Source organism: Barbus barbus (genome assembly GCF_936440315.1).
Source record: "Barbus barbus genome assembly, chromosome: 7".
Lineage (NCBI taxonomy): Eukaryota > Metazoa > Chordata > Actinopteri > Cypriniformes > Cyprinidae > Barbus > Barbus barbus.
In genome coordinates, this window is record NC_136735.1 from 7,774,235 (window position 1) to 7,800,773 (window position 26,539).

General features: G+C 35.9%; 2 protein-coding genes across 4 annotated transcripts in view; one reads left to right on the forward strand and one right to left on the reverse strand.

Annotated features, from left to right (window-relative positions):
- The window catches only part of LOC306873238 (protein FAM13A-like), a 46,111-nt gene extending 44,711 nt beyond the window's left edge, over positions 1–1,400 (forward strand). For all 3 annotated transcript variants that reach the window (XM_079422365.1, XM_079422364.1, XM_079422366.1), the window contains one exon: positions 44–1,400. In XM_079422365.1, the coding sequence (XP_079278491.1) occupies positions 44–167 (124 nt within the window). In that variant the 3' untranslated portion in view covers positions 168–1,400. The remainder of the gene's footprint in view (positions 1–43) is intronic.
- Positions 1,373–26,329, reverse strand: LOC306873239 (putative E3 ubiquitin-protein ligase HERC3). The gene is made up of 25 exons (XM_079422367.1): positions 26,199–26,329; positions 24,652–24,977; positions 22,254–22,413; positions 21,144–21,220; positions 20,833–21,054; positions 20,591–20,682; positions 20,136–20,266; positions 18,628–18,782; positions 18,164–18,237; positions 17,569–17,693; positions 16,854–16,913; positions 15,265–15,376; positions 14,327–14,516; positions 14,053–14,216; positions 13,742–13,855; positions 13,534–13,557; positions 13,368–13,457; positions 12,708–12,878; positions 12,448–12,591; positions 10,737–10,903; positions 8,142–8,205; positions 6,351–6,433; positions 4,957–5,140; positions 4,766–4,868; positions 1,373–3,427 (listed from the first exon to the last, which is right to left on the reverse strand). The coding sequence occupies exons 2-25, from the start codon at positions 24,878–24,880 to the stop codon at positions 3,219–3,221; spliced, it is 3,144 nt and encodes a 1,047-aa protein (XP_079278493.1). The 5' UTR covers positions 24,881–24,977; positions 26,199–26,329; the 3' UTR covers positions 1,373–3,218.
- Between the last annotated feature and the right edge of the window lie 210 nt (positions 26,330–26,539).

Here is a 26,539-nt window from a genome sequence, read left to right on the forward strand (position 1 = left end):
CAAAGTCTTATTACTGAATGCTCTACTTTTGCTGTTCCCATAGAAACGTGCAAAAGGAAGATCGCTCACCCTTGGCTGGAGAATACAATGAATACAAGCACATTAAAGCCAAGCTACGGCTGTTGGAAGTGCTCATTAGTAAAAGAGACTCCTCTAAATTCATCTAGTGCTCAGCTGGGATTTACTCTAGCCAAACAAGGACCAGCCACTGCTATCCAAAGCAATATAGTGTGTACAAAGACATGTTCCTCTGTTATTGACTCATTACAGGCACATTTGGCTTTGAAGAACGCCAAGACTTGCCTGGTTCACCAGATGTACAGTGCTGTTTGTTCCACTGTACAGCTAAAAGGACTTGTGTTCTGCTTTGGACTTATTTTTTTTTTTTGCGTCTGCTATGAGACCGTGGATTTCAGAATACAATCAGATTACTTGTGAATCTTTGATCTTAATTCCCTTTGAAGCCCAGAAGTTTCGGTTATATTCTGTGTTGTATTATACGACAGTTTGTAACGATTTCTAGCTTTTTTTGTATATTAATATCGCTATAATATAGAAACAACTGTTTTTGCAATCAAACATAAGCTTTGAAGAGCATTGAGATAATGCGTCTTAAATCATCGGTGTATATACTTGGAGATGAGGAGAGTTTATCGATATAGGAACTTTTCATAATTGAGGATTTGAAGAAGGTAACCGATTTCTGGAAGGAAAGCTCTCTGTATATTATTTTTCGTTATTTACTGGTGCCATAATTCTTTATTTTGAACATTAATGCTTTTAAGCAAATGTATTATTTGTATATGTTCATCGTTAATCAAATTTCTTTCTCCCCCCACTAAGACCGTTAACTAAGCTAGAGTTTACTTTATAAAAGAAAAAGTGCAAATGAACAACCATAAGAAAAAAAGAAATCTGTTGCCATTTTCTAATGGTGTAGAAACGCACAAAAGAAAGGTACTATAATTCAGCTTTCATTGTTATTTTTGTACTCCAGTGTCTAACTGGTCAAATGAAACTCACTGTTTAACAGTGATGTGGGTGGATTGAATCCCCTAAAAACCGTCTCTATTGTTAGCGAGCAATAGAAAGCAAAACTGTGGGGCCTCACTGAGCGTTTGCGCCTCAAATGCAGATACAAACAGAGTGAGCACATCACCCCCTTCTCTTATTCTCCAGATTGGAAAATTTTAGCATGACCTTTGTTTTTACGGAACATGACAAGGCTGATGGATAAAGATGAATACTGTGTGTACATTTTAGTACATGATTGTATTTGTATATATGATAAAAAAAACTATTTTTTCTGAATATACTTGTGTTGGGTATTCATTTCGATGTCATTTAGTGCAAGAAAATGCCATGATGTTTGATAATACTGAGGTGAAATAATTTTATTGTTCTGGAAAAAAAAAAATAGATAAAACAATATTCCATTTGAAAGCTATAAAAGTAAATATACTTTACTAAAATAATGCATCAGTAGCCACTAAGAAGCCCTTGTTTGTATACATTGACAGAAAGGAATAAGTTGGATAGAAACACTTCTTTACATGACCTTCCATCAAGTACAAACAAATACATCTCATGCAGCTAGATGCAAAACACCACAGGCCACAGCAAACACCTCACTGTGGTCCTGACAGTCCTCTAACATCCACCATATCTGAAAACCACAAAAGTCAATCTGATCCATTTTCAATAACAACCCAATATTAATGCTCCACTCAGAAAGAAAATGAGAGTAGAAAACAAATCCCCTTTACAGCATATGACCTTCCTGTGAAACAACAGGAGGGATTAAATTGAAAGCGGCAATGGATTGACCGGAAGAACAACACAGCTGTTAGAATATTCACATTTGTTGGATTAAAGCATAATTAAAATCCCATAACTAGTACACGTACATCAACCAGTAGTTATTGCTGGATTTGTTCCTCAATGAAATCTCAAACGATGTCACTAAGACAAATATCAAATTTGAGCCCACAGTTAATTAAAATATTTTTTAAAAAGCAGCTTCGGCGTTCAACCTGGACATGGCATGCTCATGCATGCCAATCATTAATAAGACATTTTTATGCTAATGGCTTGCTACTGTACACAAAAGGAAAACCAGTGGAATGGATTCAGGAGGTGCAAAAATGCACAACGTCCTATATGAGCATGGACTGAATTGGTGAAGCTTGGAAACAGAGATTATTTGTCAAGGTAAACCCTTTAAATGTATTGCAGGAGCGTCCAATCCTATTCCTGGAGGGCTACTGTCTTGCAGAGTTTAGTACAAACACTAATTAAACACACCTGAACCAAATGTAATCAAGGTTTTCAGGATTACATCAATCTTCCAGGCAGGAGCTAAAGTTGGAGCTAAACTTTGCAGGACATTGGCCCTCCAGGATCAGGATTAGACATCCCAAATATATTGGGCCTGAAACTGTGTCCCGGACGAGCCCCCAATTTGTTGGGTTGCGATAGCTTTCTGAATGGGATTAACCACTCATCTATGGTCAATAATGAGCATTTAGTGGGCGTTTCATATGCTTTAACGAGTAAATTTGTTCAAAATTAGTTTACTTCCTTCCAGAAATTCAAACTGCCAAAGTAACTGCGGTGTCCAAGCTTGCTCGTGGAGAAGAGTTGAGTTTCATTCCAACACACTTGCCTGGAAGTTTCTAGTCAATCCAAAGATCTTGATTAGTTGGTTCAGGTGTGTTAGATTGGAGTTGGAGCTAAACACTGCAGGACAGTGGCCCTTAAGGAACAGGTTTGGACACCCTAGCAAAATAACGAGGTCTAGACAAGAGCAAGTTTTTAAATCGGTCAGCGGTTTTAAAATCGGATTCAAAAACAATTACATTAACAAAATATATAAAGAATGTCAAGTTAATTTATTTTGCCAACAACTCAATCCTAATCTTATAATTTATTTGTGTCATTTAAAAAATATAAATTTTTATAACCAAAAAAGCAAAAAAAAAAAAAAAGCAAAAAAAAAAAAAAAAAAAAAAAAAAAAAAAACTGCACATCTCAAGATTCAACCAAACAAGCAAGTCAGAGTCTGTTTGTAAAAATAAGAAAATAATAGATTTACTCATATGAGACTCAGGATGTGCTCGTCTGTGGTAAAATAAATGCGAGAGCAGCGTTCGTTTCCATTTCTCCACAGGTTTAAAGTGCAGTGTCAGCATACAGAAAGCCACCTCTGTAGATCCTGCTCAGACCAGACTGAAGCCCTCGTACTGCTCCACGGCTTGCGTGAGCTGGTGCCGCAGGGTCTCTTTGGTCTGGTAGCAGGGCATGTCCAGCATGTTATAGCAGGTATGGGCCACAGGAAGGTAGTGCTCTTCCGCAGCAGTGGATTGGATGACGATGCGTAGACTGGCCATGCCGTGGATGGGGATGCGGTCACTGCCAGTCAAAAACACTGTGGGAAGACAAAAGCACTTATTTGGTCAGTGTTGTAAAAGCGCAGTTGCATTAGCCCCAAAAAAAAAAGGTCCATAGTCCAATAAATGTAATTATGCGCAAAGCACCACTCACACAGAAGTCACAACATACCAGTGTTGCCAAGTCAGAACTGGCTTTTACACTGCTGCCACAGATTGTTTTTTAGTCTGCGGGTTAAAGCGATCCCCACCCTCCAGAACTCGATTTCGACGGAGGCGACCCACGACCTCCGGGGAAAAACGTGATTGAGCTAGTTTTAAACAGCAATTGGGCTGGTTTTGTTTTGCAGACCTGGCAACCCTGCAGCATATCAAAGCAAGCAGCATTCTGTGAAAAACTTGGTGTTGGTGCAAAATCTGCGTGGGGGAATGTTTCTCCCTTATGTAAAATTCCCCATTTGTGTGAGCTCCTTTTAAAATTACTAGATTTTTATAATGAGCAATGGTAAATGTGACAGCACATTAAGTTATGTAATTATCATTTTACATGAACATAGCCATTTAATTTTTTGATAGCCCTATAAAAATGACCAACAATTACAAATACTTCGATAGATACTTTTTTTTTTTCTTCATATGGTGACAAAACCAAGGTTATTATCGATAACAAACAAAAACTATTAATACAAATTAAATATTTTATATATAAATATATATAAAAAAAAAACTAGAAATGTTGCTTTGGCAACGAAGTGAAATACATTTAAGCTGAAGCACTAAAATTACTGGAAAGTAATAAAACTAAACGGAACCAAAACTAAAATAAATTAAATCTAAATCGTTATATAAAAACGAATACAAATGAAAACACAAAATTGTTAAAAAAAATATAAAGATAAAATTTAAAATATTGATAAAACTAACAGAATAGAAATATTAAAACAACATTGGACAAAACATTACTGACCAATAAATTAAGCTCTAGGGTCACATGTCCCAAGCCTCTATTTTATAGTCAAAAGCAACAGCTGATGCTAATGCATCAAAATCTATTTTGACAGCCAAAACCAAATTTAGAAAAATCTTGTTTAGAAGAGCCATAGCAAACTCTTCTGCACGGCTTGTTTTATTGTTGTTCGTAAACTTTAAGCAGTGTTTGGATTTCTTCATGCTCTCCTCTGCAGTACATGGAGGATGGCAGACCAGAGGTGCACAATATATAGTTCCGGTGAACATTTCATTTTCATTCCACAAAATGAATGAATAGGTTTGTGTTTTGCTTGGTTTGAACAGGTCTTTACACTAGCTTTATATTCAGACAGTTTTATATAATACATACAATAGTACCGACTGTTACAATGTTGACTCTCACTTACATAAAAACTGTTTCTTTTTCTCCAAGGGGAACTCATGAAACACCTCCCAAAACATCTTAACTGTTGGGTGGGATGCAGAGAACTCGCCCTTGTAGGAGGCATTCTGGGAGAAAAAAAATAAGAGATGCAACACAGGGCATTAACATTATGTCTTAAGATAGTGAAGCACGACTGTATGAAACATGTCCCACCTTCTCCATCTCCTCCCAGTTGTAGTTGTTGTTGCCCACCACCATGGCCATGAGCTCAGAGGGCTGGAAGAGAAAGAGAATCTCCCCACCACAGACCTTCAGGAAGCCGCTGGAGAAGGCTGAATACTGCTCCTGTACGGCATCACTGAATACATACTGTAAATATGCCTGAACAAACTCCTTCCTGAGAGACAAACACACAAAAAGACATATTGAAGTGCTATATATACACTGTATGCATCTAGCTTATGACAATTAAATCACATTTTATTAAATAAGCACATTTAATTCTCATTACTGTAATGTAAACAAAACCTTACTGATTACATTAATGCAATATACATACACATACATATATATATATATATATATATATATATATATGGTAGTATCTGTTGTATTTCCTTTGTGCTGATTTTGTTTTGTTTTTTAAAATCATGGCATTACAGTGATTTGACAAAGATAATGAATGTTGCATAATGATAATTCCCATTAGATTAATATAAAAAAAACAGTTAAAAAGATACTGTAAAAATAGTAAGAATCTAATGTAAATCACAGAAAGAAATGAAATTACTAAAACTAAATTTGAATGCATTGCTGAATTGTCTTAAACTGATTTTGTGGGCCTAAAAATAGGCTTAATTTTTCAATAGGCTTCATTTCTATTGATTTTGTTGTCTCAACACAATGTCCTAACCAGATAATTCCTGTTGTAAAGTTGACCTATTATTAGTTAATATTAATCAATGATTGTACTGTACATGCCACTGAAAGGGAATGTTGAAGTATGTTAGCTAGTCAACAGTTTGTAAAATCTCCCTTTAGGATCAATAAAGCATATCAGAGGAGTATATTCCAGTGCACATATTCACATGCACTCGTGCACCAGACCGAGTGAATTAAGACAGATAATCTGAGCTAGGCTATAATCTCTTCAGGAGGTCATATATCAGCATCAGGTCTGCTGAAGAACGTGATCTGTGTGTGTGGGAACGAGCCTTCATCTGAGCTCGAGATGACTGGCCCTCTGCCTAATCTTACTGTCAGACAGCAGGACACACACACACACACACACGAAAATAAAACACATGCATATTTCAAACAAATACTACAACCAATACCATTTTCCTTTGCATACAATCTCCACTTAATGTTTTCCTTGAAATATAACCTTGAATGCAGTAACAATTCTTCATAAATCACAAATGTACGTCTGGATTTGTGTTTTGGATTGTTTGGATTTGTGTGCTGTCCCATCTGTTCCTGCAGCTTCTGAAACCTTTCAATTTTGTCCCCACTGACAACACACACACTTACAGACACTGAAATATGGAGCACAGGCAGGAACAGCATGACCTCTTTCAGACCTTTATTTAAAGAGACACACACACCTGTTTGTCTTGTCCACAGCGATGGTCTTCCCGCCCTGTACCAGCTCTTTAACCTCTGTGATCCCGTAATACTCTCTCGTGATCTGTGGTCACAGTTGTTACATTTTGTCATTCAGCATTTTGGCTTGACCAACACAATTTTCCCTTCATCCCAGTAAGGGCGTCCACGACACATTCCACAGGGAAAGAATCGCTATTCCATATTTGTGCACAAATATCTGATAAACATATTAAAAAGTGCAGATTCACATTTTAAACAAGGTTGGGCGATATATTGAATATTTAAGGTCATTGCACAAGGAGTCGAAATTTTCGTACGTTCAAAAATAAATACGACTTCACATTGTGTCAATCACATTTACACACTGCCTCCGAAACTTTCGTCCGTCATAAAAAAATTCAGATCAGGTTCGATTTTCTGCGTTTTCGCATCTGTCGCAAGCATTTTGATAGGAAAGGATGACGAATATGAAAAAACCAAATAAACGTATACGAAAATTTCAGACTCAGTGTGCAAGGACCTTTACAGTATATATGCAAAAATTTTGTTGAGGCTATTAAAGGGATAGTTCTAATTCTGACATCATTTCCTCTCCCTTCACGCTGTTCCAAACCTGTATGAATTTCTTTCTTCAGTTAAAAGCAAAAGAAGATATTTGGAAGGATGTTGGTTACCAGCAACTGTTTGGTTACCTACATCTTTCAAAATATATTGTGTGTTCAGCAGAAGAAAGAAATCTATCGCTTTAAATAAAGCAACATTGTGAATATCACAGTAACAGAGTGCTATTTTGGACACTTAAGTTTCACAATCAATAACTATTTTGGTTGGATATATTTTGATAAGTTGTTCTTTAAAACTCATTTGTAAAATGTGCTATATATTTGGAACAGCGTTGTTTTAGCATTTTTACATGCTATTTTATTATTTATTAATATTTTCATTTGGCTTTTGTACATTATCAGATTTCATTTAAATTTGTGTAAGTTTTATTCATTCTGTTTTGGTCAAAATGTGTTTACTTAATTGAATTGAAAAAAATAAATTAAAGCTTAGCATTTCAACGTAAACCTGTGTCAGTGATTTACCAAGGCAACGTCACATTTTAATTTATTTCTAATTTTTTTAAATGCAAGTTGTACATTTAATATTTGTAATTTTATTAATAATTATTTTCTTCAATGACCAAAAATCAGTTCTAGTTTATATTATGAAATAAAATGTTATTACTAAAGACTACTAAAAATGTTGTGTGTGTGTGTGTGTGTGTATATATATATATATATATATATATATATATATCCGTTTATTATCATGTGATTAATTTAGTGAAAAGTTGTTTTCGAATCCTTACAATAATTATTATTTTAACATAAAATTATAACAGAAAAATAACAGCTTCATTAGCCAGTTCGGAGCTAATATTGCCAAAACCTGGAAAATACCGAGATACAGTTGTTTTATTTTTATCGGGTAATTCTACATCATAAACTAAAAATCATCTGCGGAATGTCGTTCCATTATCCAACAGGAAGTGCTGATGAGACATATGGCAAATGAGCAAACGCTCTTCATCTTCCAGATTAAAAGCGCACGCATCAAATAACCGTCTTGGCAGCATGTGTGTAATATCAAGGACAGCTTCAGTCAAATTTTTTTTACTAAAGCAGTTACTTTCTTCATATTATGAATCATAGTTATCAGTGATATCCCTCTAATCAGACAAACGCTCTTGACTTGGCGTGGCCTAATTTGAGGGGTCGTATTTAGTTCAGTGTCCAGCAACTTACTGCAAAGTTCAGACAGAAGGTGTCCTCCACATCGCCCTCATACTCCAGCAGCTGCTGAAGACTCCTGCAGACAGGTGAACACAATGACAAACAGTTCGTGAAAATCTGAAGCAGCCATATGGCTTTGGAAAGTGTTGTCCCTGAGGTCTCTTTTTTTTTTCTCTAGAGTCATCGACATGCATTTAATTGTCTTTTTTCTCCAGTAATCGCAGCTAAGAGCTCACCAGCTGCAGGATATAAAAGCAAACCCCTGGCTTACCCGAGCAGGACAGGGGCCACACTCATCTCCTACTTTTAACAAATGACAGTTTTCTACCTATCACGCTATAAACCACATAAATCATGATGTTTGCAGGGATTTTTACATAAGCGGTCATTCAGAAGAAAGATTAAACTGAGCTCTCAAAACAAGCACCAGGACATGTTTATAAGTTAGCTGTACGAATATATTCAGTCTACACTTAGAAGAAACATGTAAAGGTAACTTCAATGCCCTCTTGCATACCGAGGTTCGTTTCTGCCATGGTACCATGGTTACAAAAAAACAAGTGAAATAATATAAGAATTACAGTTTTTAATTCAGAATGTGCTGTAAAGTTTATGAATTTTCCAACCCACCTGCATTAAAAATTAAAATGCATCAACAATAATTAAACAGACTTAATCTAGTTAACAATAACACTGATTTGAACAGCCCTATTAGCCACAAATTGTTCTATTTTATAAAATAATATTTTATGAAAAATAAAAATTTTAGTAATATTTTATTTCTAAAATAGAATTCTAGAACATAAATCACAAAAAAATTTAATTGCAAAATATTCAAATAAAAACAAAATTAAAACTAATTAAAACAGAAAAACTAAGTAACCGTCATCAAGTAAAAAAAAAAAAAAAAAGTATTATATATATATATATATATATATATATATATATATATATATATATATATTAGTGCTGTCAAACGATTAATCACATTCAAAATAAAAGGTTTTGTTTACATAAATGTATGTGTACTGTGTTTATGTAAATATAAATACACAAGTATATATTTTGAAAATATTTACATGTATATGCATTTATATAATTATACTTGATGTACATGATATGTAAATATATTTAACAAACAACATTTTTCTTATGTATATATAAATACAAACACGTATACATTTAAGTATACACAGTACACACTCATAAATGTAAACAAAAACTTATTTTGGATGCGATTAATCATGATTAATCGTTTGACAGCACTTACATATATATGTGCTATATAGCTATGTGGGATATGGGTAAGGTTAGGGACAGGTTTGGTGGTCTGGGTAGGTTTAAGGGTGGGTTAAGGTGTAAGGGATATCAACAGTGTAATTATAAATGTAATTACAGAAATTAAAGATGTAATTATATAGGTAATTTTTTAAATATATACATACAATGTAAAAACATGTACACAATAAGTTCATTGTGTCAAATGATTAATTTCAATGCAAGTACATAGTCCCTTTTTAGGTCCCACTTTATATTAGGTGGCCTTAACTACTAATAAATAAATGCATACATATATTACATATATAAATAGACATAAAACTAAGTTCAAAATTTGAAAGTTTAACATCCCAGGTCTGTATTTGTGTACTTGGCATAGGTTGTTTATCTTAAAGTCAAATAAAGTAGAAGCTGAGTATCCTTTTGAATTTGATGTTGCTGTAAATCATTGTATTTGTTCCTGAGCCGTTGATCAGATTAAAACAGTCCACGAATGAATCCAACAATGTGTCAAACACATCTGAGTGGAAACCAAGTCATCCGTGATCCTTTTAAACACATTAGCACACAATCAAATCATCCACCATGGGTCTTAAGAAAGTTATAATTGTCAGGTCAATGTCTGCTGATGGCTGCTTTCATAAAATGTCATGACTCAAAAATATGTGGGGAACAGTCTTGAAGCCGCAAACCACAAACACGATTACAGACTTGAACCGGCCATCAACTCCCGGCTGGCTTGTCTGCTTCTGCAAACAATTAGTGGTCTGATGGTGACTCACAAACTCAAGCGGTTCAAAAAGCTTTTTGGGTGGCTTTTAATTAACGTTATATAATAAACAACCTGTTTATGTAATGCAGTGGCAAAGGACACTGAGCGTAGGGCGAAAAATTAGACAAAACATTTCCTCTTCATTGGTCTGTGCAGTCCGTTTAGGACTTCGATTTCTCAGTAAAGCCTCAGGGGTCGCAGGAAGTCCATTGATTTGGTCTAACGAGGGCTGTGATACAGTGGTCTGCAGTGCGTCTGGGGGAGGCCGAGCTGATTTGATTAGCGAGTGATGGCTTTTGGTGGAAAAACAACAACATGTTGCCTACAAGTGCCAAGTGGTATAAGTTTAGATAAAGATAGGGCTTAATTTGAACAATCTGGATCCAGCACCTCTGGATCCTATTGTAAATGATCTACCATCTCATAAGGACAGCAAAAGGTTTGTTTTTTGGTGAATTCTTGTTTAAATTCTGGTCTGTATGGTCTACTTTTATGTCATTTTGAACAACACCTTTGGATGAACAATCCAAAGTTAAGAAAAGCATCATGCTGCATACCTTCCCTCTGTAGGCGAAAGCTCTCTCAGGTCATCCAGTGCGGGCAAAACGTTCAGAAGCTTCTTGTAGAGCACCAGAGGAAAGTGCAAGTCCACCACAGTGGAGTTATAGATAGCCAAACCACAGATGATCCCAATCAGGTGGAACCAATTGTGCTCCACAAAACACTGCAATGTAAACAAACAGGCACTTTTACATACTGATGTCGCCAAGATTCCTTTATCTAACAGCCATCTTTCCATTACTACCCTTTAATTATCCAAGAATGTTTATAGATCTCTCCGGCAGAGAAAGTCAATTAAATCACGTGTAGTCTTGTTTTGTACACAGCTGAGGTGTTCTGAAAGTCATCATGCTATATAGAATTCATGTTTGTATTAAAACAGCTGAGCTGGCCCAGATATTTCAATATCAGCAGGTCGATAAGATTGTGTGTTGATGTTCTCATTCACCTGGCACTATAGAGTGCTGCAGGGATGATATATTTTTGCTGGGCAAAAAACTGAAACAACTTAGCATTTTAGCACTGCCATGCCAAGAAGTCAATTTTTTTTTTTTTTTTTTTTTTTTTTTTTTTTTAAATGGGCTTTTGGTTGAAATAAGGCCTGTGGTGAACAAGCTCAAGCCCTCTAGTGAGTTTTTTAGTGCTTTACTTGTATCGAAAAAGTTGCTAACAAGTGGCTAAAAAGTCTATTAGGGCCCTATGATTTAAAGAAATATATAAATAAATCAAAAACATCAAATTTACTGTATAATGCAGAATGTCACAGAATTTGCCAAATTGTGAATGGATACATCAAAAGTAGGTCAGTACACTTAAACCAAAATGTGATATGGACTAGTATCTGTGATTTTTGTTCAACTTTTAAGAAATTGCTGTTTAATATTGGAAGCTTCATGACTTCAATTAATTAGACATGCTTTTTGATGAATAAAATTTAATTTAACCTTTAAAACAGAGTCTAGAAAAATTAAAAAGGAAAAAACAGAATCCAGAAAAGTCAGTGGAAAAAAATTAAGTTGGAAAAAAATAAAATGAATAGGGCCCTAGTCTATAAAGATTGTCGAGGACATTAAACGTCATTACACTGAACAGGTAAACTCATTTACTCAGTCATTTTCACTGACGTATTTGTGTTTATAATGGCGTTCCTACAAACTATTCCAACTCAAACTTTCAGGGAAAATGTTTGTAATTGACTGAAAGAGCTGATGGATGTTTAATGGTGGTGATGTTGAAATCATGCAACCATGGTGTGGTTTGTACATTTAGCTTTTTTACTTGTACTTAGGCTTCAAAATTCATAAGAGTTGTGTTAATTTGTGAAGATTATCGTAATGAAAAAAAAACTTGTAAGAATCATAAACTTTTGTTGGTCACAGATCTTATTTTCAGCAATAATCCAATGGAAAAAAATCGTATTGGGTTTTTGTAGAGGGAACCAGCCTGGCTGGCCAACAAAATCAACGTCATCACTGCAGCACTGTATTGTTACCTGTGAACAACAGCTATGAAGGACACATGCAATTCATCCTTCAGGCTCTTCCTATCAAACACCGCATCTAACATTAAGACTGGAGTACAGTGCATATGCAATTAAATATTGTTTTGCACTCAAATTATATGAGAGACATTTTATCACATTTACTATAAATCTTTTTCAGTATCTTAGTAGTATGTTGAATTTTGTGATAACTAAGCTGAACTCACTTTATCAGAAAACCACAGTAGATTGGACTCTGAATATTGAGTGAACATGCCATAGATCGGATCCATCAGCTCTTTCAGCAGGAGCAGGAAGAACTCCTTAGTGACTCCTCCAGCATCCACAGCTTCCTCTCCATCAAAGATGACCTGCAATGATCAGTTCATCTCTGTTAGTCAACTTATGTCTAAGTGGGCAGTCTTGGCCAAAATATGCTACAATATGGACCAGACAACAGTCTGACATTGGGATGATAAAGACAAACCTTAAGTGGCTTCTTCAAGTCGACGTCATTGTAGACTGTGAGCTCCCGGAGAGCATCGCTGACTAAGTGGTTCCTTCGTACATGAAGCACCAAGAAAGGGTTTCGTGCCAGCAAAGGTTCCATAGTCAACAGCATGAAGACGTTGTGTAAGTTAGCGCCGCTTACTGCCATCTAAACAGTAATAAAGAAGGCAAAACTAGTCAAAGAGGCTGAGCAATTACTCTGTATCCACTCTGAAACCAACAGGAAATTATGATTTTGCATGATAATGCAATACGTACTCCTTAACTTCCTATTAAGATATTTTCTGAAAGAAATTAACATTTTTGTTCAGCAAGGATGCATTCAATTTATCGAAATTAATAGTACAGACTCTCAAAAAAAAAAATTAAATAAATGCTGTTTTTTTTTTTTATTATTAAATCAGAAAATCCTAACAAAAATGAATCCTAAAAACCATTGAGAAGCATAACGGTTTACAAGACTCATTGCAGCAAATCAGCATATCAGAATGATTTCTGAAGGATCATGTGACACTGAAGACTGGAGTAATGATGCTGGAAATTCAGCTTTATATCACAATAATAAATTACATTTTAAAAGTATATTCAAACAGAGAACAGTTACTTTAAAAATGTAGTAATTTTTTAAAATTTCTACCTGCATTTGCAGCTCAGCATCAGTTTGCAGCACGGTTGTCTTGGCTTGCGCGTTCAATATGAACGGATAGGCACATAACGTAACAGAACCCTGGGAAATAAGTTTCAGATTATCAAGCTGAGACCATCAGATCATACATTTACACGGAGCCATTTAACCAACATACCTGCACTGGAGGGTATCGCATTTTCTGCAACAAGACAAAACATGGAATTATGTTATTTTTCAGCTTGCTATAATCAAAATTTGAAGTTTTTTTGTGCAACTATGACATTTTGTATGCACAATGGGGTCTGGCACATGTTCACATTAACACAGCTTAACACAAAGGAAAAGTGACATGGAAATCTACATATGTGCAGCGATATACGCACAATATCAGCTTTGCGCAGAAACCATTTGAGGTAGTCTTCCTGGATGTCCACTAGGGTGGCGATGTCAGGGATGTAGAAGTGGTTGTATTCCACATGATGGGCTTTCAGATTGACCTGCACCAAAATATTGGGTCAACACTTGGTTTATCAATTAACAACGCAAACTAAATTACACAAGCTTGTCTGCAAAAACAGAATTCAAACATCAAAAACAGCAATTCAGCTCTGAAGCTGGGGAATATTCAATCAAATAGCTTATTACTTAGTTCATCGTTTACTTATTAAAACTGTTTTGTGGTTTTTCACTGTACCTTGTGTAGCTTCTCCAGCAGGCGCAGGGCAGCACTGGTGTAGCTCTCCAGAAACACAGGCATCAGGAGCGCCTTCCCGCCAGTCAACAGAAACACAACAATGCTTTTGTACATCTCCACCAGTCTGGTAAAAACCTCGCAATCCATTAGAGACCACCAGTTATCTGAGGAACGAGAATAAGATTCATTTCAAAAGCCCTTTTGATCTTGAACTCTGATAAACTTTGTAACTAAGCAACTAATGGTGTTGCTAAGCAGAGGAATATGTGCATACCGAGGACTTTGCTGGGGTTGGCATCCAGTCTGAGGATGGCCATGGCTAGAGGGATGGTGAGAGAGATGTAGTTTTTGGAGTCCTGGAGAGCGGGACATTCAGACAGGATCAGGTAGATCCGCATGGCTTCCACGTCAGGAGGAGAACAGGGCAGCTGGGGGATCAGGAGACTCTCAAAGCTCTTTGTGGCCTAGAACAACACATTTATGAGCCGTTTATTATTAAAAATACATTTAGACTAAGATCAGCGAGATTTTTTTTCCCTGAGGACAGTATGCCATCACTAAGAGGAAGATAATTTGAAATCAGCATCAGCATCAAAATCATAAATATATTTTATAGAGTTTGCTTTAAAATATATGCTAGCACAAATGATTTAATAAATAAAATATATATTATATACATATTATATACACACGCACACATATAATTTCTTAAGATGAAATAATGCATGCATGAAAAAAAAAATCCACAAAAACATTAAGCAGTTTTCTACATTCTTAATAATCCAAATGTTTCTCGATCATCAAATCAGCATATTAGATTGACTTCTGAAGGATCATGTGACCCTGAAGACTGGAGTAATGATGCTGAAAATGCAGCTTTGCATCACAGAAATAAATTACATTTTAAAACATATTCAAATAGAGAAAAGTTACTTTTATTGTAATAATATTTCACAATATTACTGTTTTATAGAATTCTTGCTCAAAGATAATGCAACCTTAGTGAGCATTAGAAACACTGAAAGAAATCCTACAGACTTTTGAACGGTAGTGCATAAAAAGAGCTATGATTCCTTTAATTAGATTGAAGAAGTATACCAATGTTTTAGAAGCCTGATAAAGTCTCCAGCAGAGTCACTGCCTTCCAAGTATGCAGTGCTTTAAAGACCTAAATTAATGATGAGATGAAGCCAAAATTTCAAACGCACACACCTGATCCAAAAGTCTTGCAAAGGCTGGTTTCATCAGCGTCTCAAAAAGCAGCCTAACAGCATTGAAATTGATGCCTGGGACTTTGGGGTTGGTTTTGAAATGTCCATCATCACTGTGAAAACAGCAGGTGGAAATTAGTATCCAAATGGTTTGAAATAAGCCGTAAAGCTACACAGTATGAAATCTGATATTGTACTAATCTAATATACTAATTGAAGATTTAAAAAATGGTTAGAGTTTACTGAATTAGTTAAAACTGTTTGGAAACACATAACAGTGAGATTTAGTATCCCCAAGCAAGTACTGGGTCATGGACTGGGAACTAGTTAAGGAATAGATGAACAAATAGATGGATCGGAGGTGAGGAGATTTAAGGTCTTTCCTCTCCATTGCTCTTTATCTGTATCTGTCGCTCTGAAGGGATGAAAGCAGGATCATACGCTGGGTGCAAATACAGAGCCGCAGGTGTTCAAGCCTGATGCTGATCCCTGCACTACAGAGCAGTGAACCCCACACACATGAGCACATGAAGCAGAGCCAGCGTATTTTAAGCATGGCAGGGTAAGATGACTGCTCTATAATAAACGACCTGTCACACACCAAGATGTGTTATTAATATGAGTCCAGTTTCAATGAGACGGCAAGATGTGTTTAACCTTTACATTCAATCCAGTCCGATTCAAATCATTTAGATTCCATTTGATTCCATCCATTAGACTCCTTCAGCTAAATCCAATTACAGATTTGTTTTTACTTGAATCAGTTTAATACAATCTGGTCCATTTGAATTTGATTCGATTGATCCGATTCATTTCAACTTGTTTTTAATGCATTTAATTAGATTAAACTGGATTTGACTGATCTGATTCATTATAATTCAGTTTAGTTGGATTTGAGACTCATTTCAAATCATTTCAGCTGCAATTGACTTCTTGGAGTCATCTAAAAAAGTAAATAATCTAAAACGTAATTTAATTTAACTATTGATTAAATTAACTATTGAATCCAATTACATTTGTTTTTTTGGTCAAAAAGGTTAATTGCGGTGCAATTAATACTTAGTTGATGCGATTCAATCCAAAAACAATCCAATCCGTTTCAATTGATAAAAATAAAGCTGCACAGTCAGTAATGCAAATTTCTGACCTTTAAGTTTAAATAAATCTAGTGTTTAATGTGTGCCATAGAGTCCATGGCACCATGTGTCAACCCAGCGTTGGGACGTGTGCTCAGCAGAGTTTTATCACATACACAAAACTGCATTTTAAAATGAAGATTTGACCTCACAACCCATAATACCCCGCCTGAACACCAGCAACACCAGTTGTTCCTTATGTAACCAGATAATCTCTTGAAATGTTTTCGGCTGCAGTGCAGATTATGAACATTGAGTACTGCATCAGGCAGAATGAGGCAGAACGATAAAGATATCCATCAAGTCCCATTTGCTCTGTAAGAGGGACTGCTCTTTTACAGAAGAGCTGTAACCGAGAGCTCTGCTGGTGCCTACAAAGAATTTTCCTACTGACGTTAAACAGAAGTCGCCTATGCACCCTGCTCTCCATGGCGTCACCCTGTGTGCTGCTCACCTTTGGTCCAAAAAGCTGGCATTCCAACATGCAGTTGAGGAAAACAGGAGTATGATGTCACTAGATGGGGAGGAGTCAAGAGATTTGAATTCAGCATCAAAATAACGACAAATATTTTACACAGCATGTGCTTTAACAGATATATCACAACTGACCTCATTTATTTAAAAAATAATCATTTAATTTTATTTTTGCAATTTAATATCTCTTTTTTGCAAGGATGCATAAAATTAAAATCAAAAGCGACATTTATAGTGTTATAAAAGATTACCATTTCATATAAATGCTTTTTTACTTTCTATTCATCAAATAATCATTACTGCTATGAAGCAACAGAACTGTTTTTAACACTGATGATAATAATAATAATAATAATGTTTCTTGAGCAGCAAATCATCATATTAGAATGATTTCTGAAGGATCATGTAACACTGAAGCCTGGAGTAATGATGAATATTCAGGTTATTACAGAAATATATTACAATTTAAAATATATTTAGTCTTTAATTTGTCATAATATTTCCCAATATTCCTGCTTTTACTATACACTTGATCAAATAAATGCAGCCTTGGTGGGCACTTTTGTCAAAAACAGACTGAATGTTAGTGTATGTCATTCTATGAATCTTTGAAATAATAAATAGTTGCCAATTGGAAGATTTCAGCGAGGCTTCTGTCATAACTGTATTCAAAGCGGATCACGTCACAAACTCACTTGGTGATGTTTGAATCACTGTTGTCATGGAGCTTCATCCTCCAGCTGTCCAGACTCTCAGAATTAATCAGAGCGATGCTTTTGGTGGTATTCATAATGCGGAAATCCTCGGCACAAGATGAACCCTGTTCTCAAACACACAAACAAACACTTAGAAACATAGTATACACAATATACTGCAAGTATAAACACAACAAGACGGTTTTAGCATTAATTGGTCTACTAAAGAAGGAATAAAACATCAGTGAGAGCAACAGCAGTGTTTTTTGTCATGTCCTGTAAGCCCATTATATTGATGTAACGGTGCCACCATGTGGATAAAGGCAGGTACTGACCTCCTAGCAGACACTTTTTTCTTATTTTCACAAACGCAAATGTAAAACTGCCTAAATGTAAATATTAAAAATCACACAGAAGCTAGTAGTATGAACAAGTACTGACTATACTTTTATAATTTGTGAAACTATATTGAAGAATGCACTAATTTATTGAATATTCTTGTAAAGGAAACATATCCAAACAATCAATTCAGTACAGCATCAGCCGAGTTGTTTCCCAGCTCTAATGACACTCCAGTGAAAATCAGCATGGTTACCTCCTTAGTAGACAACAACAGGAAATTGTGATCACCTCCACTGTGAATTTTACAGATGGTGTAGCGCTCGCCTTCTGTAAACAAAGAACATAAGTGGTTCCTATTATACAGTAGTTATATAACAACAAAGCATATGAGTTCAAACTGTTCCTTAAAAGAAGCAACAATACTAGAATGGATACCAGGCACTTTTCTGAAATGGAAAAAAATCTTGGGGCCAGATTTACTAAACAGGACACATCAGCATGAGACAACAATCCTATAAAAGTTCTGTGGTTGATCATTTGCATAATGACCAACACAATCCACCAAGAGCAACAGAAATGAGCAACGATCACAGCCTTGTCAAGCGCAAAATAGGTTAAGACATTTTTGGGCATTAAATAATGGTGCAAAGCAGTAAAGTAACATTTGGCATTTATTTAATCCATTCAGAATATACAACAATGGCCTGGTAAACATACTTGTGTGTGTATTCCCAATGCACAAGGGTTGGAGATTCCTGACAGGAAGTGGGCTCTTAACATTTCCTCTGAGGCCTGTACCCAGCTGGCCCTGAGTGTTGCAACCGAAAGCATAAACCAGACCAGTGGAGGGCACGAATGCCAGGGTGTGGTGCCTGTGATGTACACAGAGATATGCTGTCAAATATCCCTTCTCGTACTTATCTGATGACTGCATGCACAAACTGAGGTATTTATTAACCAGATAAACTACTGCATTTTCAACACTTGTTTATGGGGGAGTATAATTACTATTCGGCAATAAATGGCCCTATACTTAGTGCAATGTAAATCACTTTGGATAAAAGAGTGTGCTGAATGACTTTTATTCAGTTTAAAACATGTTTTTTGTCACACAGCAAAACACATGGCTCCATAAAATTGTTTGATTCATTTCAGTAATTATCTACTGTACACTAATGGTTAAAGGGATAGTTCAACCAAAAATAAAAAATTTATTTCTCACCCTCATGTTGTTCTAAACCCGTAAGGCCTTCGTTTATCTTCAGAACACAAATTAAGATATTTTTGATGAAATCCGGGAGCTTTCTGACCCTGCATAGACAGCAAGGAACTGCCATGTTCAAGGCCCAGAAAGGTAGTAAGGACATTGTTAAAATAAAATATAAAAATATCTTAATTTGTGTCCTTAAGATAAACAAAGGTTTTATTATTTATTCGCATTTTAAGTCTGTTTTCATGGCGATCTCAGAATAAATTACAAGGTATACAAATACCAAATGTTATAAAAGCTGTTTCAAATCTACACTAGACAAAAATTCTAGTGTAGTGTATTCTGAGTCTTCCATAGATCATCATCACATTAATATTTAAACTTATTTTTTTTTTTTTTTTTTATAATTTACACTACTGTTAATACGTTTAGGAAGATTAAAAGATATTTTAATGTTTTTAAAAAGATCTTATGCTCACCAAGGCTGCAATTATTTGACCAAAAATACAGTAAAAACAATAATATTGCAAAATAGTATGATTGAAAATTGTTTGTTTCAGCATTATTACTCCAGTCTTCGGTGTCACATCCTGATATGCTGATTTGATGCTCAAGAAACACATCTTATTGGTGTTAAAAACACATGTGCTGTGTAAACCATTACATGTTTTTCAGGATTCGCTGATAAATATAAATTTATTTTGAAAAGAACAGCATTTATTTAAAATAGAAATATTGTGTAACATTATAAATGATGTTACTGTCACTTTTGATCAATTTAATGCTTCTTTGCTAAATAAAATGAATATTGCATTAATAATAAATTCTAGGAAAACTGTATTAATACACAACGGTTACTCAAATACGTGCATTATCCATACGGTATTAGTATGCTTTGGAAATTAAATTTGTATGCTAACACAAATTAAAGCGAACACTAAAGGAAATCAGCACATTCACCAGTCTAAAACAGATGGACACAGAAATGTGCATCTTGTCTAGTACATATACTTACTGCCCACACGCGATCTGAGACACCTCAGTGCCCATGAGCTCCATAACTCTGCGTGGAAGAGGCTCGTTTCTGGTGGAATCGTGGCCCAGCTGTCCTCTTGAACCGTTTCCAAATGTGAACAGACCCCCTTCCTGAAGCAAACACAGCACAAACAGCAATGCTTCAATGCTCAGGATTGAAAATGACAAATACAACTTTCCATATTAAGCTACTGCAGTTCAACAGAAATTCTTATCAAAATATTTTCAGACAGTAATTTAAAAACGTACGACTAAGTATGACATCCATTAAACTAATGGATGTTCAAATAACTACAGCAATTCAAATTCAAACTCTTACATTTGGATAAATATGTAAACTATTGCTAAAGGGCAACACTGTCATGCATTAAAAGCCAGGTCGAATGAGTAAGTGTTTTTCAGCACACTGATATACTTTGGCTGTATGACCAATACCTTTGTCAAGGCAGCGGTATGCTCCTCTCCACAGCTGATGTACACCACCTTTTGTGACCGCAGGAACTTGATGTGACAGGGAACAGCCCGGTCTATGAGATCATAGACAAAAATTATGCCTATTCGTTTTGGACTGATAGACAAATCCTATACAAGTACTGTTTCATGTCCATAGCAGAATTCAAACCAGCAACCTTTTGGTTACCAGATTTTTAACCTCTGGGTCAGGGTGTGCGTTTTACCTTGCTCGTCATTGAGGCCCAGCTGCCCTGCGCTGTTCTTCCCCCAGCCGAACACAGCTCCAGACAGAGACAGGGCGAAGCTGTGGTCTCCTCCAGCGCTGATCTGAGCCAGTGGGATCCCACACAGAGATTTGAGCGGTTGAGGAGACAGAGTGCTGGGCTCTCCCTTCCCTAAACCCAGCTGACCGCTGGAGTTCTCACCCCATACAAACAGCTGACCATCTGAGACGAGGAGGACAGCAGGGAAAACCTTGTTTACTGGCACAGCAGAAAACAAAACTATTGATAAATCAGTGAAAGTCTGCTCTTACCTTTTGAAAGTGCTATGCAGTGTTGGTTGCCACACATTACTTGTAAGATTCGATGCTCGTACAACTTTTTAATCAACCTAAAGAGATACATAAAAAAAAGTTATGGACTACATCTAACAAATGCACCTGGTTAACCAAAATACATAAATGTATACATATTCATATGATGAGATGTCAAGTCCACATGAAACAAATTTTTTGTTGCAATTTTTCTGCATCAATTGTGGGAGGGAATCTGTGAAATTTAGAGGAATGGATTTAACATTTTGATAAATTAATTATTAAATTCTCAATTTAAAACTCAATTCCCTGAAATTCAAAGAGGAAACATGTTACTACTAAACAGATTTTACATTCTCAACCATTTTTAGACAATATAAAATTATATATTTTTATATAATAACCAAAATGATGCATTTTGAGGGAGCTACACATCTATGCAAAATCCACTGCAGAAGGTGTTATATAAATAAATATTAAAATCCCAGGAGCACCTTACATATTCCTTGTTGCATAACTACTTATTAATTTTTTATAGTTTCTGAACTGATTGTGGGGGGAACAGGCAATTTTGTAAAATGGATTTAAAAAAAAAAATCTTCTTAAAAATTCAAATAACAAGATGACAAGTGATGTTCGCATTCAAATGGAAATGTTGTTTTATCTGTTGTGGGTTATTCAGTACTAGAGTCACAACAGAACATAAGAGCTTTCAGTAATAGCACATTAGAACTATCATTAAGTCCAAATCGCTTGTGTTTGGGAGCCCGCTGCGGTGTGAAAAGCCCCATGCAGGGACCCCCTCACGAGCACGAGGCAATTAAATCCTCATTAGACTCCCCTATCTAGAGCAGACGTTACAAGGCAAGGGAAGCAGCATCTGAAAAAGCATTTACACCACAAATGAGTAACGTATAAATGTAATAACAGGAAGCAATGCAATGTTGAATGTTCTCATGTACAGCTCACAGAAAACAAAACAGAAACACTGAATTATGAGTATGCAAATCACCATATATAAAGTGTTTTAGTGAACAATTCCTTAAACTCTGCTTCATAAAATGTTCTTATTTATTCACAAAATTTTGCATTGAGTGTGTAACGTTTCACCTGGGCACGCGGACTGCCTCTTCAGCCATACCCAGACCGAGCTGCCCTCCTTCTCCGGCCCCCCAGGCAAAAACCTGCCCCTGCTCGTTCACCGCCAGAGAGTGAGCATGCCCACACGACACACCAGTGATCTTTTGAGCATCCAGAGCTCCTACCAACTCTATGAGAGACACACATACAGCCATTAGAATATAATATCTCTCTCCAGAATTGATGCTTGATAGACATCATTCATATCCTATGTACAGGTTTACTGCAGACACTGCTAGATTTGCTCTGTGTTGGCTATATTGTTTTTGAAAGATTAAAATATTAGAAACCCCTATACAAAAGTTTTTGGTCAGTAGTAATATTTGTTTTTAAAGAAAATTAATACTTTTATTCAACAAGAATGCATTAAATTGATCAAAAGATACATTTATAATGTTACAAAAGATTTATATTTCAAATAAATGATGTTTTTTCAAACTATGTGTTTAAGAATCATTAAAAAAAAGGTTCAACAAAAATATTGAGCAGCACAACTTCTCAACACTGATAATCATAAGAAATGTTTCTAAAGCAGAAAGATTTCTGATAGATCATGTGAATCTGAAAATTCAGATTTACATTATAGAAAAAATACATTTTAAAATATGTTCAAATAGAAAAGTTATTTTAAATATAATAATATTACTGTTAGAAGAATATTACTGTTTTTACTGTATTTTTGATCACATAAATGCAGCCTTGGAGTACTCAAGACTGAGTAGTGAAGATGAGTGGTGTATATTCACAGAACAAGTTGTGTGGCATCAAAAGAATGTCACATTCTGCGATCTTTCATCATCTCACCAAGCTGTCACCAAAATAGCACTGGCTTAATGGAAACCAAAAACAAAACAAAACAAAAAAAATCCCCTATGGGGTGTGAATGTGGTAAGATGAAACTGAATGCCTTCTTAACCAAAACAGCATCGGAAATTTTTTTTATTCTCTATGTAGGGCAAACCAACTAACGTGAAAACATGTTCCTCGTAAGAGCTTTTCATTGTAGCACCTAAATCAAAAATCATCTGAATCTATATAATATGCAATCCTGATGGGAGAGAGAAAAATAATAATTGCTCAACATCTTAAGAATTTCATGCTTAACATAGTAAATAATAGCCAATAGAGCTATCAACAGAATGCATTTCCACAATGCAAACCTTTTAGAATACAATATGCATCATTCTTCACATTAGATTCATATACAGTTTCTTGAATCAGTATCTGGTTTCTGCGCTGGACATAGAGTAGATTTAACCAAGCAGTAATGCTTTTTTCCCCTAATGTATCAACTAGTTTCTTGGCTTCATTTACACATCCCTCATACCAACTCACATAACAGGGCCTTCTATCGTACAAATGGTGCCATCTTATTAGCACAGACATGTGAGAGTCCGTCTGCTGCTTGGAATTGTTTTCTTATAAACCGGATTAGCAGCCCTGAACTGGTGAGTCCCAGTGCATGCTGGATAAAACAAGATCTGCTGTCATGATTGACTGTAAATGCAGTTTAATACTCTGCAAATATAATAGCGTGATCAAACAAGCAATATTTTGACCTGGATATAGTCCTATAAAATTATTAGTTTGCTACCTCATTTCTGAGAAAAATGCCAAATCATATTTTGATTTTAGGTGCCAATATACAGTCAAACCAAAATGTATTCAGACACCTTGAACATTTCTCATGTTATCACAGTGTATTCGCTATAGGTTAGAAAATGGTAATAAAAGAACGCATTTTGATAATTAGGCTGAATAGCTGTCAGTTGTTAAATTTAAGTACACAATTAAATAATACCAATTTAGGTCATACTAAGCAATGCTTAATTTAGTTCAGTCTGTGGTGTAAAACGGTTGCATTAGCAATTAAAGAAAAACACTTAAAAACATGATCTGGTCAAAGTGTCTGAATAATTTTTGGTCACAAATTTTGATCAATTTTACTGGTAGTCCACTGTATGAAGAATTTTGGGGTATAAAATGTCAGTTTATTTTGCTATCTTCACTACATAAATGACCTATAGTGTTCCACTAGTAAAAAAAAATATATATATCTGGTGTCTGCATATTTTTTGGTTTCACTGTATATTGTGCTTACATGCAGTTTTAACACAAAACTTTATTTTCCACGTTGTATAGTACGTTCAAACTGAATTTATGGCAAAGGCACATTATAAACATTAGAATCAAGTTTTAAATAATTATAAATGGGTTCCAATAATTAGAAAATAATGGAATAATAGGTGTGGTGTGAATATTCAAATCTAATATTTAGCATTAGCAACACAATCCTAATGTCTGCGTCTATTTGTTGGGACATCACAGGCTTTTTGGAGAGATATGAGCATCAGTTTATGTCAGTTACCTGGCCTCCATCCTCCCTTGTCATGGCCCAGCTGACCGCAGCTGTTGGAGCCACAGGCGTAAACGCTCCCATCATGCAACAGGAAGAGCGAGTGTTGGCTGCCGCACGCAACTTCTTTAAGACCCCTCCCTTCGAACATGCAACAGCTCCTCGGCTCAAAGACAAAGGCCTCCGACGCCCCCCCGATGCCCAGCTGACCCGAGGCACTGCTTCCCCAGCACAGCATCATGATTCACACATAAAGAGGGAGACAGATGGAAGGGTCCGGAATCAGGGAGAGCTCCTAGGCTGTACCGCCTTGCCGTCTCCGCCTGTACGTGACTGATCTGGAACAGAACGCAAAGCCTTGCATGAGACACTGGAAAGCAAATAGGTGAGAAATCAGCAGAGGGGAAGGGAAGAGGTCACACCCCAATCCTTTTTCCATATTGGGCAGTGTGTGTGTGTGTGTGTGAGACAGCTAATGTGGACGGCCGGGCCCTCGAGACAAAAATGCAGATCATAAACCACCTGGTGTGGTTAAATAAAACCACAGATTTACTAATCCATCTGTCTAACTCCAAAACCTACTGAATCATCACAATTCATTGGATTCACTCTGTAAAACATGTACTAATAAAAGTGGGCGTTTATGTCTAGGCAGGGGACACATTTGTGTACTCCGTTATCTTACTAGGACTGGACAAAATACTTTAATATATTTACAATTTTGTTAGCAATATATAACCATGCCACATCATGAATACAAGATTATTTTAACGTGCTTGAAATTTTGAAACAAATTCAGGCGCATCACTGCCATGTTCCAAAATGCATGTTCAAACTGAATTTATGGTGAAGGTACGTTCTGAACATTAGAATCTACTTTTGAACGGACATATTTAGAAATGTATAAATGGGTAACGTTGCTACTGAACGCTCGAATACATATTCTATAGAATAGGAGTGTTCCGAAAATTCGAATCTAATGGTTGGAGAATCACAGGCGTGTTCTGAACGTTCGTATCATATTTTTGAGCATCATAAACAAATTCAGAACGTTCGAATCTAATTGTCGGGACATCATTTCGAAATAAATGATTGAAGACGTGTGCGTTCCGAACATTCGACTTTGTGCGCGTTCTGAAAGTTCGACATTCAAATCAATTTTATGAACGCCATGGGCGTTTTCCGGACCTTCTAATGAAAAGTGCCTATGATGGTCAGAAATGTCTAGATAGACAGCACGCTAGGTTTAGAAACAGCAGAAACCTTCCATATGTGTGTCCTGTCCAACCTGAGTTCGGCCTGTAAGAACAAGCTTGACGCATTTCATGTCTTTAAGCCAAATCATGATGTAGTTCATATACTGCAGATATTAATACTCAAACATCTCATCGGACTGTGCATGCGTGAAATACAGTACCTCAATACTAATATTCAGGATAACATCAGGACAAACTGACACCTAACTGCGCACTGACACTCACTGAACTGTCATCACCCTTCTAACACAAGTCAAAAATAAACAGGTATTTAGGGAGGAGATTTAAAGCAGATAATCTTACCTGGTAATATGCATTTCGTCTCCTGTTTATTTTGACCGTATATTACTGGAATGTTTTCAGTTTAATGGTTCCGACAAAAACAAGGAAGTTACGACTCAGATTACGGCGTCACTGATCACGTGACTTCTGTCAACCAATAGAGGGCGACAAAAGGTTAATTTATGTCAACGTACATGTGTTACTGATTTGCACATCAATTAATTAAAGTAGTTTATTAACAAGTGCAGTGTTGGAGACTGATTTGTTTTAAAGTTTTGCCATCAGTAATTGTACACGAAATAGCAGAGTACCATGTCAGATGTAAAAAGTCAAGAAATCCAGTTGATAATATAACATAAAAA

Bases quoted from the DNA above. Each gene is read 5' to 3' on its own strand.
- LOC306873239 (XM_079422367.1), bottom strand. From the start codon at position 24,880: ATGATGCTGTGCTGGGGAAGCAGTGCCTCGGGTCAGCTGGGCATCGGG. The intron at 21,055-21,143 runs GTAAGAGCAGAC...TCCTCGTCTCAG, and splicing joins CTGCATAGCACTTTCAAAAG to ATGGTCAGCTGTTTGTATGG. The intron at 14,217-14,326 runs GTATGCACATAT...CTCGTTCCTCAG, and splicing joins CAACCCCAGCAAAGTCCTCG to ATAACTGGTGGTCTCTAATG.